At 40.3% G+C, this 14,388-nt stretch overlaps 2 protein-coding genes across 2 annotated transcripts in view; both read left to right on the top strand.

The window, feature by feature from the left end:
- fxyd3 (FXYD domain containing ion transport regulator 3) overlaps positions 1-1,088 on the top strand; it is a 17,539-nt gene extending 16,451 nt beyond the window's left edge. Inside the window, exon 8 of the mRNA XM_020597269.1 lies at positions 540-1,088. Coding sequence (XP_020452925.1) covers positions 540-559 — 20 coding nt within the window. The 3' untranslated portion in view covers positions 560-1,088. The remainder of the gene's footprint in view (positions 1-539) is intronic.
- A 3,482-nt stretch (positions 1,089-4,570) lies between these two features.
- On the top strand, positions 4,571-13,042 carry LOC109958496 (proline-rich transmembrane protein 1). The gene is made up of 3 exons (XM_020597192.1): positions 4,571-4,938; positions 6,216-6,431; positions 12,574-13,042. Exons 1-3 carry the CDS (start codon positions 4,774-4,776, stop codon positions 12,727-12,729), a joined length of 537 nt encoding a protein of 178 aa, XP_020452848.1. The 5' UTR covers positions 4,571-4,773; the 3' UTR covers positions 12,730-13,042.
- The last annotated feature ends 1,346 nt before the right edge of the window (positions 13,043-14,388 follow it).

Raw genomic sequence — 14,388 nt, 5'->3', positions numbered from 1 at the left:
AAGTAGTCCATCCATGCATCCATTTTCTAAATCGCTTAGTCCCAAACGGGGTCACGGGGGGCTGGAGCCAATCCCAGCCAGCTGCAGGCGAAAGGCGGGGTACACCCTGGACAGGTCGCCAGCCCATCGCATGGCTAACACACAGACAAACAACCACTCACACACACAAGCACTCCTACGGGCAATTTAGAGACACCAATCAACCTATGCTGCATACTGTATCTTTGGACTGTGGGAGGAAGCCGGAGCACCCGGAGAGAACCCACACAAGCATGGGGAGAACATGCAAAGTCCGCACAGAAAGGCCCCAGGTTGGCCGGGGCTGGAACCCAGAACTTGCTCGCTGTGAGGCAACAGCGCTAACCACCGTGCTGCCGAGCAAAGTAGTCTAAATTTAAAATGTTGCAAGGATGTACTGGTTGAACATAATGTTCTCTCTGTGTGTTTAACCAAGTATGTTATGTTTTGGTTGTTTTTACAAGCAGAAAATTGATCATCTGAATTCTGAAACTTGCCTTCCTCTCTGTTTCTGTCTGTAGGTCGTGCCTGCGAGTGCTAGACGTCAACCCAGACACATTCAGACTTCGTGACCCTTCAACCAGCAGATAAGATGGAGGCGCTGCAGCGGGATTTGAGATACCTTACGAGAGGCTTTTGTTTTTTATTTAGGGAGATCAACAGGAAGTAGTCTGTGTAGCTGCTGTGAGTTGCGATGCTTTCTGCCTTATGACTGAACTACTGACCTGCCTGCAGCCTACACCTCCACACAAATACACATACGGTTGTTCACAAAATTTTTGTCACTTTTATTTGAAGATGACATCATACAGCGGTAATACAAACCTATAACCAAAAATACCTTGTGTCTATATATTGTTGGTGTCAGTGTCTACTTTTCTTGTCTGTACTGTATGGCTTTCATGTCAGACATATGAAATCCACATAGTCGTGAGTGATAGAGTGCTGTTCATAATTCATGATAATCTGTTAACTCTCATGTTTTGCTTTATGGAGAAGTGTAGTGGATTGTGCTGTTCAGAGATACAGAGCAAGTTTGTCATGTTTCTATAAAAGAACTGTTAAACCAACTATGAGCTGTTGTGTCTGTGTATCTCTGTGTGTGCACACTCCCACGCCTGGTACTACTCATATTTTGAGGACTGAATCCTGTTTACACACACATGGTCAGATGCTGGTCTCCACATTGTAATCATATAGGTTTAGGGTGATGTTTAGGTTTAAGGGTTACACTTAAGGTTAAATCAAGTCCAGGAAATGAATGTACAGTGGGTACGGAAAGTATTCAGACCCCCTTAAATTTTTCACTCTGTTATATTGCAGCCATATGCTAAAATCATTTAAGTTCATTTTTTTTCCTCATTAATGTACACACAGCACCCCATATTGACAGAAAAACACAGAATTTTTGACATTTTTGCAGATTTATTAAAAAAGAAAAACTGAAATATCACATGGTCATAAGTATTCAGACCCTTTGCTGTGACACTCATATATTTAACTTAGGTGCTGTCCATTTCTTCTGATCATCCCAGAGATGGTTCTACACCTTCATTTGAGTCCAGCGGTGTTTGATTATACTGATTGGACGTGATTAGGAAAAGCCACACACCTGTCTATATAAGACCCTACAGCTCACACTGCATGTCAGAGCAAATGAGAATCATGAAGTCAAAGGAACTGCCTGAAGAGCTCAGAGACACAATTGTGGCAAGGCACAGATCTGGCCAAGGTTACAAAAAAAATGTCTGCTGCACTTAAGGTTCCTAAGAGCACAGTGGCCTCCATAATCCTTAAATGGAAGACGTTTGGGACGACCAGAACCCTTCCTAGAGCTGGCCGTCCGGCCAAACTGAGCTATCGGGGGAGAAGAGCCTTGGTGAGAGAGGTACAGAAGAACCCAAAGATGACTGTGGCTGAACTCCAGAGATGCAGTCGGGAGATGGGAGAAAGTTGGAAAAAGTCACCCATCACTGCAGCCCTCCACCAGGCGGGGCTTTAGGGCAGAGTGGCCCGACGGAAGCCTCTCCTCAGTGCAAGACACATGAAAGCCTGCATGGAGTGTGCTAAAAAACACCTGAAGGACTCCAAGATGGTGAGAAATAAGATTCTCTGGTCTGATGAGACCAAGATAGAACTTTTTGGCCTTAATTCTAAGCGGTATGTGTGGAGAAAACCAGGCACTGCTCATCACCTGTCCAATACAGTCCCAACAGTGAAGCATGGTGGTGGCAGCATCATGCTATGGGGGTGTTTTTCAGCTGCAGGGACAGGACGACTGGTTGCAATCGAGGGAAGGATGAATGCGGCCAAGTACAGGGATATCCTGGACGAAAACCTTCTCCAGAGTGCTCAGGACCTCAGACTGGGCCAAAGGTTCACCTTCCAACAAGACAATGACCCTAAGCACACAGCTAAAATAACGAAGGAGTGGCTTCACAACAACTCCGTGACTGTTCTTGAATGGCCCAGCCAGAGCCCTGACTTAAACCCAATTGAGCATCTCTGGAGAGACCTGAAAATGGCTGTCCACCAACGTTTACCATCCAACCTGACAGAACTGGAGAGGATCTGCAAGGAGGAATGGCAGAGGATCCCCAAATGCAGGTGTGAAAAACTTGTTGCATCATTCCCAAAAAGACTCATGGCTGTATTAGCTCAAAAGGGTGCTTCTACTAAATACTGAGCAAAGGGTCTGAATACTTATGACCATGTGATATTTCAGTTTTTCTTTTTTAATAAATCTGCAAAAATGTCAAAAATTCTGTGTTTTTCTGTCAATATGGGGTGCTGTGTGTACATTAATGAGGAAAAAAATGAACTTAAATGATTTTAGCATATGGCTGCAATATAACAAAGAGTGAAAAATTTAAGGGGGTCTGAATACTTTCCGTACCCACTGTACATCTATGTAAAGTCCCCACGAGGAATGAAAAAAAATGCATGCTCAGAGTGGGGAGGGGTCATGAGATCTACTGAAATTTTTATTGAATGCTAACAGCAACAATGGTCGTAGCTTTAAGATGTTGTGAATTACTTCAAATACTATTCAATATAAAGTTGTGTTTTTAGACTTAGCTTTTCCAAACCATATGCAGTCAGTGAGTTAAAACTAACCACAGTAAGCCTCCATCTAGCCACTTTTCAAGTGGATGAAATGGTATTATTGAGCATTGGTTGAACATTCAATCAAAAAAGTTCTTTTTAGAATGAAGCAGTTTTGGCTACTGTGTGCCTAATAAAATGCCAGTGTATGTATGCCATTATACACCTAATACATTTAACTTGTCAAAACAGCAACTGCACAGGTATAATTATGATTAAAGCAGGTTACATCTGTGCTTTGTCTGCTATGGCACATTTCAGTGTCATGAGAGCACTTCTTGTTTGAGAAAGGTTCTGGTTCCACCTAGTGGACACTGTCATACGTTTCTATTCTATTTCATACTCATTGTCCTCCAACCTTGTGCATTCTTTATGTTTCTCCTCATACTGTACATGTATTATAGATAGAGAGAGAGGGAAAAGAGCAATACTGGATTTCATGTACTGCTTAATGTTAATCTAATGGATCGTATATAGTCATTGTAAACCACCATAACAGACCCAAGATGTTATTAATTTGTAGGCGTTTACCAGTGTTGTGAGAGGACCACCTCACTCGGGCCCTCCGTCTTCATTTATTTAATTAAAGAAAAGATTTGAAGAACCCAGTGAAGCAGTTTCGAGGACTGTGGTATACTCACCACACCAAAAATAAAAGGTCTTTGAACTACAACTTAAACCACTGTGCCCATAATCCCTGCCTGCTCCCAAAGTCAAGTAATAAAAATGGAGAGCTCAGCTGTGTCAGACATAATGCTGAGGTCTAAAAGAACAATAAGCAAGAGCAGCTGTGTGCTAGACTAAGGATGAAGAGCTTTTGTTTGTATTCCTTTTATTTTAATGTTCTCCAGTGTTTAATGATGTTTTTAAGGGATGCCTTGACATTTAGTTGGTTGTTTAGTTCAAACAGTTTATCCTTACAACACATTTCATGACAAACTACTGTACACACACCCCTGTATGGGAATTGTTTTGGAATAGTACAAACCTAGTGTGGAGTAAACATACTTTAGGTACAATGCAAGTGTGTGCCATTATTCAGAGTCCTGTAAAAGCCAAGTGACTTAACCAGCCACAAGAAAACCAGCCCTGTCTTTGGGTGGGTAGGTAGACAGACAGACAGACAGACAGATAGATAGATAGATAGATAGATAGATAGATAGATAGATATCCAGTAGCAATAATGACCAAATTCACAGCACAGCAAAATAAAGAAATGTATAAAAGTATAAAATTAAAATACAAAAAAGTATAAGTTTAAATATTGTGGAACGATAAGTGTATACTTATGAGTATATGAGTGACCTTTGACTTTTTGCCTTTAATGGTAGATAAATACATTTTCAGACTCTTCTGTAAGTAATACAACAACTTTAGTACAATATATGCACCAGTTTTCACTTCATTGAGTCATTTAAACAAAATTGAATTCATGAAAATCAACCGATATTCTAGGTGGTGCTTTGAATTTGACCACAGGTTCCCGACGTCACTAATGTGACCACGCCTCCGCACTGGGACTCACCTCATAGCTGCAAAGTGCAACAACCAGAAGTCATAAGACTGCTGTGGAAATCAGCAAAATCCGGAACCCAGCGGCGAAAAGGGAGATTTCGTTTATCTTGTGAAAGGAAAACCAAACCAACCGCTATGGACCCCAGCAAGTCTTCGAACTCCTCTGCACCAGAATGGGCTGATGAGAAGTCCTCCATCAGCCGGGCAGCCCCTCCACCCTATGAACCCAACCTTGTAGGATACCCGCAGTCTGTCCAGGGATACCCACAGTCTGTCCAGGGATACCCACCACAGCCACAGGTAAGCATCTCAATATCTAAACATGATGGGAAGCCATTGTCGACACATCCATCCATCCATCCATTTTCTTCCGCTTATCCGGGACCGGGTCGCGGGGGCAGCAGTCTAAGCAAAGATGCCCAGGCGCCCAGGAGGCATCCGAAACAGATGCCCGAGCCACCTCAGCTGGCTCCTCTCGATGTGGAGGAGCAGCGGTTCTACTCTGAGCTCCTCCCGGGTGACCGAGCTCCTCACCCCATCTCTAAGGGTGCGCTCAGCCACCCTGCGGAGAAAGCTCATTTCGGCCGCCTGTATCCGGGATCTTGCCCTTTCGGTCATGACCCAAAGTTCATGACCATAGGTGAGAGTCAGAACGTAGATTGACCAGTAAATCGAGAGCTTCGCCTTACAGCTCAGCTCCTTCTTCACCACGACGAACCGGTACATCGACCGCATTACTGCAGAAGCTGCACCGATCCGCCTGTCACTCTCCCGTTCCATTGTCGACACAGTTTAATGCAAATTTATTTGAAAGAGTTCCCTTAATCTGTTTTAGTAAGTAGGATTTTAAAAAAGCTTAAATTAATTTGGGCTATTTAGGCCTGTAACAGTACTAGTTGTGGGTAGCCTAATTTTATTTTTCTTTTCTTATCATGGTTTTTAATGAAGTTCACGGTAACATCGTCTCTCATGGGTTTTTTGGAAATTCCCTATTTTCACCCTGCTGTGAATAAATAAATCTGTTAAACTATTAATTAGACGAATGAACTTCGTTTAGGCTATGTCAAGATAACATTAAATAAAACTCAGTAAATCATTATCACAGTTAAGCTTTTATAAATAGCCTATGAATGTGGGATCTATATCCAAGTTGAATTAACATCATGTGATCATCTTTTTCCCCACTGTTTATCATAAAATCATTAGTAATTGCTGTAACAGAGACCCAATGGCCTCCTTGATAGTGTTTTGTGGTCAATAAGAAAAACAAAGATGTACTTTGTACTTTTGTGTTAGAAAAATTTCCACTTCCTTGGTCCTTTGGTACCGCCCTGATACAGTATGTTTCACATCCTCACATAAATCACAAGCATATCTTGTGTTTGCCAATTTCAGATGAGATTATTTCATCATGAGGCCACATTTTTATTTAGTTTTGTCTGTTGTGAACCCTCCCAATTTACTGTACTCCACCACCATACTTTTGGCATCCACTTAGTTTAACTTAACTTTTTACACACCTGCTTCATTTTACCTGAAAATAAGTGTGAATTATATTTAATGTTTGTGGCCTGCAGGGCTATGCACCTCAGTACGGGGGATTTGGACAACCACAATACCCCACAGATCAGCAGTACCCAGGACAGCCAGGCACTGTCACCATCCAGCCCACAGTGTACGTGACTCAGGACCCACTGGCTAACCCTGTCAATGACTATCTGTGCTACTCCATCTTCACCACGCTGTGCTGCTGCCTGCCACTTGGAATTGCTGCCCTCATCTATTCCATCTTAGTGAGTTTGATTCACTCGTATATTCCTCATAAACTTTCTCATAGCCACAGATACACAGAATAAAAATTTCCACAAACCCAGATTCATTATACAGAGTCAATCTTACAGCTCAGCAGTTGTTGGACTCAACCAGTCCTGCGTGTTCTTTTATGAAGAATGCTCAAAGATAAATCTGTCCTTTAAGATATTTATTACAATATTCAAGAAAAGCTTCTAAACAGCAAAACCGTTCAACTTGCCTTTGGAACAAGAGGAACGCCTATCTCCTGGACCCAGTCAATTTATACAGTTTTGAATGTACAAAACGTGGGTAGATCTGATGTCATCCATGTTGTCCTTCATCCTCGTTCCTTGGTTGGTTTGTTGACCTCTTTCTGACCCCTCATTTGGTGATCTTGTCACCAGGCAGATTTTGATCTGTGAAATTCTAAGAACAACATCCTGACCTTTGTTGGGTAAAATTATTAACAAAGTTATACTCTAGGATTGGTTCTACCATTTGATTGAACTAAGTACTTATTTAGTAGAAGATTGACACCATGACTGGAGAGGACGGACGGACCGAAGGACCAATGGGACAGCACGAAAGGCACCAGATCAACCCACATTGCACAATTATATAAGAACTTGGGTTTCCAGGAGGGTAGGCTTTCCCTCTCGTCCTGAAGATGAGTTGAACGGTTTTGCTGTTTAGGTTCAGGGCTTCAGATAAAGACAGAACCCAGAGCTCTGTAATTGCTTTTCTTTCACATTGTAATAAATATTTTAAAGGTTGTTCTGACTTCGACTCTTCCTCAGAAACGAACATGCAGGACGGTTAAGTCCAACACCTTTCAATGCCCTAAGCACATAGGCAGTTTTAGGGACAACACCTCTTGCTCATGTCTCATCTACCCTTGTGTGACAGGCAGTGTTGCCTGCAAACTTGGCCTTGTTTCTGTTTGTGGTTTCCAAGTCTTATACCTCCAACCTACACATGCTCCGTTGTTATCATATGAATATCATAAAGCATATGATACTGAAATAAACATGTAGGTATATTTGCTTATGCAGATTACAATATTGATTATAGAAGGCTAAGCATTTCCTATACTAAATAAATGTTGATAATATAAAGCCAAAACAATAAGACCTTAAACCCACTCACAGCTCTCGTTGCAGACAATTTAGTCATCTCAGTCTGCATTTGCATGTGCATCCTTCCTGTTGTTCTGAGTCTCTGCACTTTGACAAATACTCACACACAACATTTCTAGTGCACTGGTCAAGTCATTATAAAGGTCTGGCAGATTAAACAATCTTTAAAGCAGTTTTGCATATACATAACATAGCACTATATTATTTTATCCAGAATTTCTTTCTACACCGTGCACATTCAAGAATACATTAAAACTAAAAAAACGACTTCAGCTTAAGAAAGATATGTACATAAAATAACCTCAATCACAAATAAAAATAAGCACCGAATAAAGAGAAACACTCCAAAGGGTGACAGTGAAAAGCTATAAAACATAAAATGAAGAAATGCCCTCCACTTGGTTAAAGAATAACTAGGTGGTGAGAGTCATATGTTCTCTGCCACAGTAGTATTATTGCATTATACCTGCAGACCAGATAATGGGGAAATGGAATATCTTCAATGCTGTTTCCTCTTTCATTCAGTGACTTGTTTATGGTATTTTAGCTTTTTTGTTTTTATTCTGGTTGTATATTTAAAAAAATCACAGCTATCCATTGTGAGACAAAAATATGACAGAGAATGTAGTTTTAATGGGCTACTTGAGTTCTTGGCTTTACTCTGACTCACAGGAATAGTGTAGTGTCAAATTACACTCTTGTTTAGGAAGAACATTTGGTTTGCTGTTTCCATGTGGTGGTGTTATGTTTTTTTCCTTGAAGCTTTAAAGGCAGCATGAAATGGCTTTGGCAAAAAATGTTTTTTTACACAATGTATAGGATAATTCATGTTTAAATATGAATGAGGATATAAATAATACACCGTGTTGCTTAGGCTTTGGCAAGTTGGTCAGAGATTTTCCTGTATATTTGTTTATACACAAAATGGTGTTATACTGTATGTACTTAACCATGTAATAGTCTGCTCCTAAAGTCAGTCTATATTACTGTGCTTAGGCTGTGTGTAGGTCAGGACGTGCACTGGTTACACACAGCGTACTGTTGTATGCCTTCTACAGACTTCCACATTTAGCGGCCAGTATTCATCTTGCTGTTGGAAAGCAACACACAGAGTAGAGTCCCATAGTCTGTACAGTGCATATCAAACCTGCTTGTGACTACATTACTGTTTGCTGTTACAACACAGGCCTCTCCCGCTTTTATGAAACAGACCCAGGTTAATAATACACACCAGTTTGTGGCCAGATATGGTCAGTCATTTGACTGACACCTGTCTGCTATAATAGTGATGAGATGCCGTTTGAGATCCAAAGCTGCAGAGCTGAACAAACAACACCTTGACTCAGGGAATGGGGAGGGGGAAGTTAAACCCTACTCTTTGTGTGCCTACTTATCTCTGATGTACTGTAGAGCATTCACATACATTCACACAAATAACAATTTGGCTCAGTAACAACACAAGTGGATTGAAGACAGTTTTATATGAAAACCTTGCAAGTTATAAATTATTATAAAAAAAAGAAGGTGTTCTTTTTTATGACTGCACAGTTACTTCAACTGGAAACTTCTGAATGATTTGTGTAAATAAATGTAAAAGATATAGGTGACAAATTCAAGAAAAAAACAATATAAAGTGTTTTAATAAGGTGCCACTAGAACAGCATCAGTGCACCTTGGCATTGTCTCTCCAAGTCACTGAACTCTACTGGAAGGATGGACACTTCCAGAAGATATTGCCCCATGTGGTGTTCTGATGATGGTGGTGGGGATGCTGTCTAACATGTAAGTTCAAAACGTCCCATATGTGTTCAACCGGGTTTTTATCACAGGATAAAGGTGATGACTCTGAACAACTTTGTATGGATTTGCAGTGAACCTTCACTCTAAGGGAACAAGTGGACCCAAACCATGGTAGAAAAATGTCCTCCACAACATAACAGTCTCAGGATCCCCACACTGTAAGGATCGGCTGTCTGCGTATTTAGTAAAAAGCTGTGAAACTGGAATCTGCATTGTTTTTGGTTCTGCTCATAGTGGTGCATCTACTGCACAGGAATGAGCAACTGTTCAGAAAACCTGAACCTCAGCACACAGAGAGATTATATAAAATGATGTCAACAAACTTCACTCAGTACATTTATATTAGCCAACTGGTCCAGTGTCAGACCATCCAGCCTCCTTTTGAGGGAGGATGCTTTATACAGTAAGCTTTTTTTTTAACCTACTGGCCAATATAAGTCAATACTTATGGATCTTATGGATGATAAGCCAAGGTGACAGAGACCAATTGCTATGAGCCAAAAGTTGGTTGGCAGATTTTAGCTGCTAGCAGTTCCTGCTTGAACTGTTGCCATGGATGTACCGACAACAGTCACTGGATTACTGTTGAGTTGAGTTGAGAGCTGATTTCAGCAGTGTGTGTATAGGGTCTGTGCTTTTTGGTTTGAGTTATGATTCTGGGAAGCAGAATGTGATTTTATCACCTCGGTGTAAAAGTTTACAATACTTTACCAGACGATTACTGTTCAAATGAATCATCGAATCAGATTTCTAAACACTGATGACTTGCTAACCTGCATGTGATGCTCAAACACACTTCCCGCCATCCACTGCACATAGTGTAGTGTAAAATGCCGAATGCAGAACTAGATAGATACATTGCTTTACCTATATTAGTCAAGGCAGCTGTACTGAGTGTGCCATTTTTCCTCCAAAGAAATAACTACACCATGGTTATCCTGCTCTTAAATTATGTTGACCTCAACATTCTGAGGGACACTCGCGCTGCCGTGAGGCGTGGCAGATCCCCTGTGTGGAAGCAAGAAGACAGTAGGAAGGAGTGGGAGACAGAATGAAGGAGGGATGAAGAAGAAGGAGAGGACAGGAAGAAAGATAAATAGAAAAAGGGGAGGGATGGTGGGATAAGAAAAACAAATGCAGCTAATAGAATTATTCATAGGGAGATGATGGGAAGAGGATGTGATTAGCGCCATGGTTCTGCTCCTGAATCTCTGACATGCATCTTCATTTCTGTCTGCCTGAGGAGAACTGCTAACTGGACAACCACATTGCTACTTCTCTCTCTTTCCTGAATGTAGCATAATGATGCTCCCACACATCTTAGCACACAGTTCTGCTACATACTGTATATCTCTGCAGCTCAGTATGAGGACTTACACGAAACAACTTGATGTTTAACCTTTTGCAGCATAGACCGAGTCATTAATCGCTCATGAAGTCATGGCTGTCGAACAGACCGGACAAGATCAAGCATGATGTTAAAAGTGTCTTCAGCTTTGATTTGAGTTAAGCCTCTTGTATAAACCCAGTATGACTTAGTTTGTTGCTGTATTTAGCTACAATATTGCTACTGTGTCTTGCCTATCTTTCTTTTGTTCCAAAACAGATCAACTCTCATCCTCTTTATCTACTTCAGATCCCATGCTTACATTTTGCAAAGCATTTACAGCATATTATGCAAATATTGTTTCCATCTCTAAACAGTGACTTGCCCAGACAGTCTTTCTCAACTGCCTCTCTGTGATACGTGTAATCAAAAGACCATAAATCCAGATTCCAAATCCAATAAAAGCTGTTTTTTGAACAAGGTGAAGCAAAAGGTCTATCAAGTTCACCCAAATTAACCTAGTGTTTTTGGTCCTCCTTGTATGAAATGATCTGGTTCCAAATGAACGCTTTAAGAACCTCCCATAGAACCCCCCCACTACCACCACTGGGTTATCACTAATGTCCAGTGCAGAAGTAGTGGAGATAACTAGACTGGGTTTGCAGTTGGCAGTCCAGGACAGGGGCAAACAATAAAAAGCTGTTGCTACAAAGCTGTGTACATTCATACAACCTGGTTGTTGTGTGCACAGCTGTAACAGAGTTCAGTTTCCATGATGCATTTACAGACTTCTGACCAGCTGTCAGGAGATAAGACTAGAAGTGTAAAATTGAATCAGTGTCCGCACTGAGGAAACTGGTAGTGACTGTGAGTGCTGACTGGCAGTCAGTGAACCTTTGGGTTACCATATGAATTATCTCTGAAACGTATACACTACCCATCAAAGGTGTGGACACATTCATTTCAGTGGGAAAGTGTGTCCAGACTTTTGACTGGTAGTGTATGTCTGACAATGATAAATCTAATTTTTAACATAACTGGTTAACTAGAATGGATTACTTAATGATAAATGGCATTTATTCTGTGTTTTTGATGGTATTTTGTTCATATCTGATGGGAAGGTCCATGCCATTCAGCCATTTTGGTGCAAATGGTTTGAGGCACGGTAATTGTCACACCTGAAGTTGTAACATTCTAATGTTCCATTACAGATTTGCACTCTGCTTCACTTCACTGTTTTGTAAATATTTTGTTACATAGCTGAACTCTAAGATGACACTTTACTATGAAAAGTTGATCTGCTTATTTTGCTGTATGATGTAGCTGCAAGTTATGTGGTAGCATTGGTGATCTTTGGAAAATGTGTCTATGAATGACTGACCTCAGTGTGCAAACACAAAGGCAACACAAAGACAGCAAGCACTCCCATGCTAAAAAGCCTGGAGACACACCATAACCTTTTTCTTGGAAACATGATCTTTTGATGTGTGTTCCTGGAAAAATCGGAAGCTCTAACTGTATTCCACATACAGGGTTTACAGTGACGTCAACAGAATTTGCTCAACAGTTGAAAATCCCTTTGTCTCAGCGGCACCCTCTCACATTCTCCATTCTGAATGAGCCCACTCTTACTCAAACACAGCCTAAACACAGCTAAAAGGAGAGTGAATAGTAGACTCGAAACACAACTTCTGGGTGTGTAAATATGCAGTTGTTTATATATATTCACATGCTGGACTCACTCCCAGCTGACACTGGGCAAGAGGCCAGGGAAACTCTGAACAGGTTGCCAGTCTATCACAGGGCTGACATATAAAACTGCACTTTTTAAATCTTATTTTACTTACTTATGACATTAAATACTTTTATCACCTTCAGACCCGTGATGCTAACCACAGAGGGGACCAGATTGTGGCAGAAAAGAGCAGCAGGTTGGCCAGGACACTGAACCATGTGGCCCTGGGAATCGGTATCGGATTCATCATCCTCGTTATCGTGTTGACAGTGGTTGTGCCTTCTGTTGCTTTCCACTAAATCTGTTTCATTCTCTATCAAGTAATCAGAGTACATCAAGAACAGGAATACTTTTTATTGAAAATCTGTAACAATTTGTACCTTTGAAAAGTTATTGATAATATTAGCAGTAGATGGCCCTTTATGTGGATCTGGCTGTCAGTTCCAGTTGCTCAATCAGTGGCTTCACTTCACCAGTTGTGAAAGCTGTGGCGAGTTATGTATCACTGTCCTGAGTGTTGTTCATCATGCAATGTCTGTATGATCTTTTCTTAAACAAAGCTGAAAAATGATATATTAAATGTCTTTTTAAATGAATGTATATCAAATGTCTTTATAAATAAAATGTAAATATATTGATGGCAAAAACACTGGTGCTGTCTAGTCAATGATTTCTGTCTAATCAGTGCCAGGGCCTAAAGTTTGTCACAATACAAAATAACCTTCTTCTGCAGAATTTGAGAGACAAGCTTTGGACCGGACAGAGTTGGAAGTTAATTAGCAGTATAAGAAGTGTACTTAATATATAGTCTGTAATGAAGCAAGTATTTCCATATGAACTTTCAAATAATGGTGCCTGAAGTTGTAATCACTTGTAATGGTTTTGCATATATTGCTTTTGTATAGAACTGAAATATTCAGGCGTTAAAAGAGAAAAATGCATTGTTCCAAAAGCAGCTTTTAACTTGGTAGCCAGTTTCTTTTAACCTTACATAGTGTGACAAACTTTCTCCAACTCTTCTTCTTTCATTTTTGTAATTTTAAACCAGCCTTTCTATCATAGCTACAGTTACTCCACTTTCCATTTACTTATCTGACATGTAAGTTGATCACTGACATGGATAGCTTCTGGTTTCGATTGCTTCCTTTGGGTATAACTGGGTGTTCTGTCAGTAGAGAAGTGCTAATAATACTCTCCTAATCTTCTTATAAGGCTGTTGGACGTGTTTATGAAAATTACCATTAAGAAAAAACTTGTAGAGAAGCAGTCGTTTCAGCTGTGCCTGCAATCTCCCAGTGAGATTGTAAGCTAGTAGCTAATTGCAATGAACAAGCTAAAAGGAAAGCTGTAGCTTCCACAGACTGATTTAAGATTAATTTGCATCTTAAATCTCAGCAGATTAATGGACTTTCTGTCTGAGATGCAGCCTGTCCACTCCCTATAACAGTTGTAACTGACTGATTTCTATGTTCCTCGTTCTTCTTAAACTAATATCAAGAACATTGTTTGTTTTATATAGATTCTACATGTTTTCAGGGAGACATACTGCATTTGAGTTGATTTTGTGAATTTACTGGATGGTTTAAACCTGCAGATTAAAAGTAGTTACAATCATCAAATATTGCTGCTAAATAGTACATCATAGCTAAAACATAAATAAAATATAGCCTGGTTCTGATATTTTCAAGATTTTATTCTAGCAATAAAAAGAAAGCATGAGAGGAGCGATAAAGCACTAGACAGATAAAGAGAATCACACCTATAATTAGTTCCTAGCCAAGATCAGTGTACATTTGATAGAGAATTGATTAGATATAATATTATCATGCCCTAACCCCATTTACAAAAGGTGAGGTCTCAGGCCTGCATCTCGCATTTTAAAATTCAGTAAAAATCTCTGGGTTAAGTCAGCTTGCCCTTGCACATTACGCATATTGTATGTATAATGTTACATGTTT

The sequence above is a fragment of the Monopterus albus genome, unplaced genomic scaffold (assembly GCF_001952655.1).
Source record: "Monopterus albus unplaced genomic scaffold, M_albus_1.0 scaffold33.1, whole genome shotgun sequence".
NCBI lineage: Eukaryota > Metazoa > Chordata > Actinopteri > Synbranchiformes > Synbranchidae > Monopterus > Monopterus albus.
This window is presented reverse-complemented; position numbering and strand designations above follow the sequence as displayed.

Bases quoted from the DNA above. Each gene is read 5' to 3' on its own strand.
- LOC109958496 (XM_020597192.1), top strand. From the start codon at position 4,774: ATGGACCCCAGCAAGTCTTCGAACTCCTCTGCACCAGAATGGGCTGAT. The intron at 4,939-6,215 runs GTAAGCATCTCA...TGTGGCCTGCAG, and splicing joins GATACCCACCACAGCCACAG to GGCTATGCACCTCAGTACGG. The intron at 6,432-12,573 runs GTGAGTTTGATT...TATCACCTTCAG, and splicing joins CCCTCATCTATTCCATCTTA to ACCCGTGATGCTAACCACAG.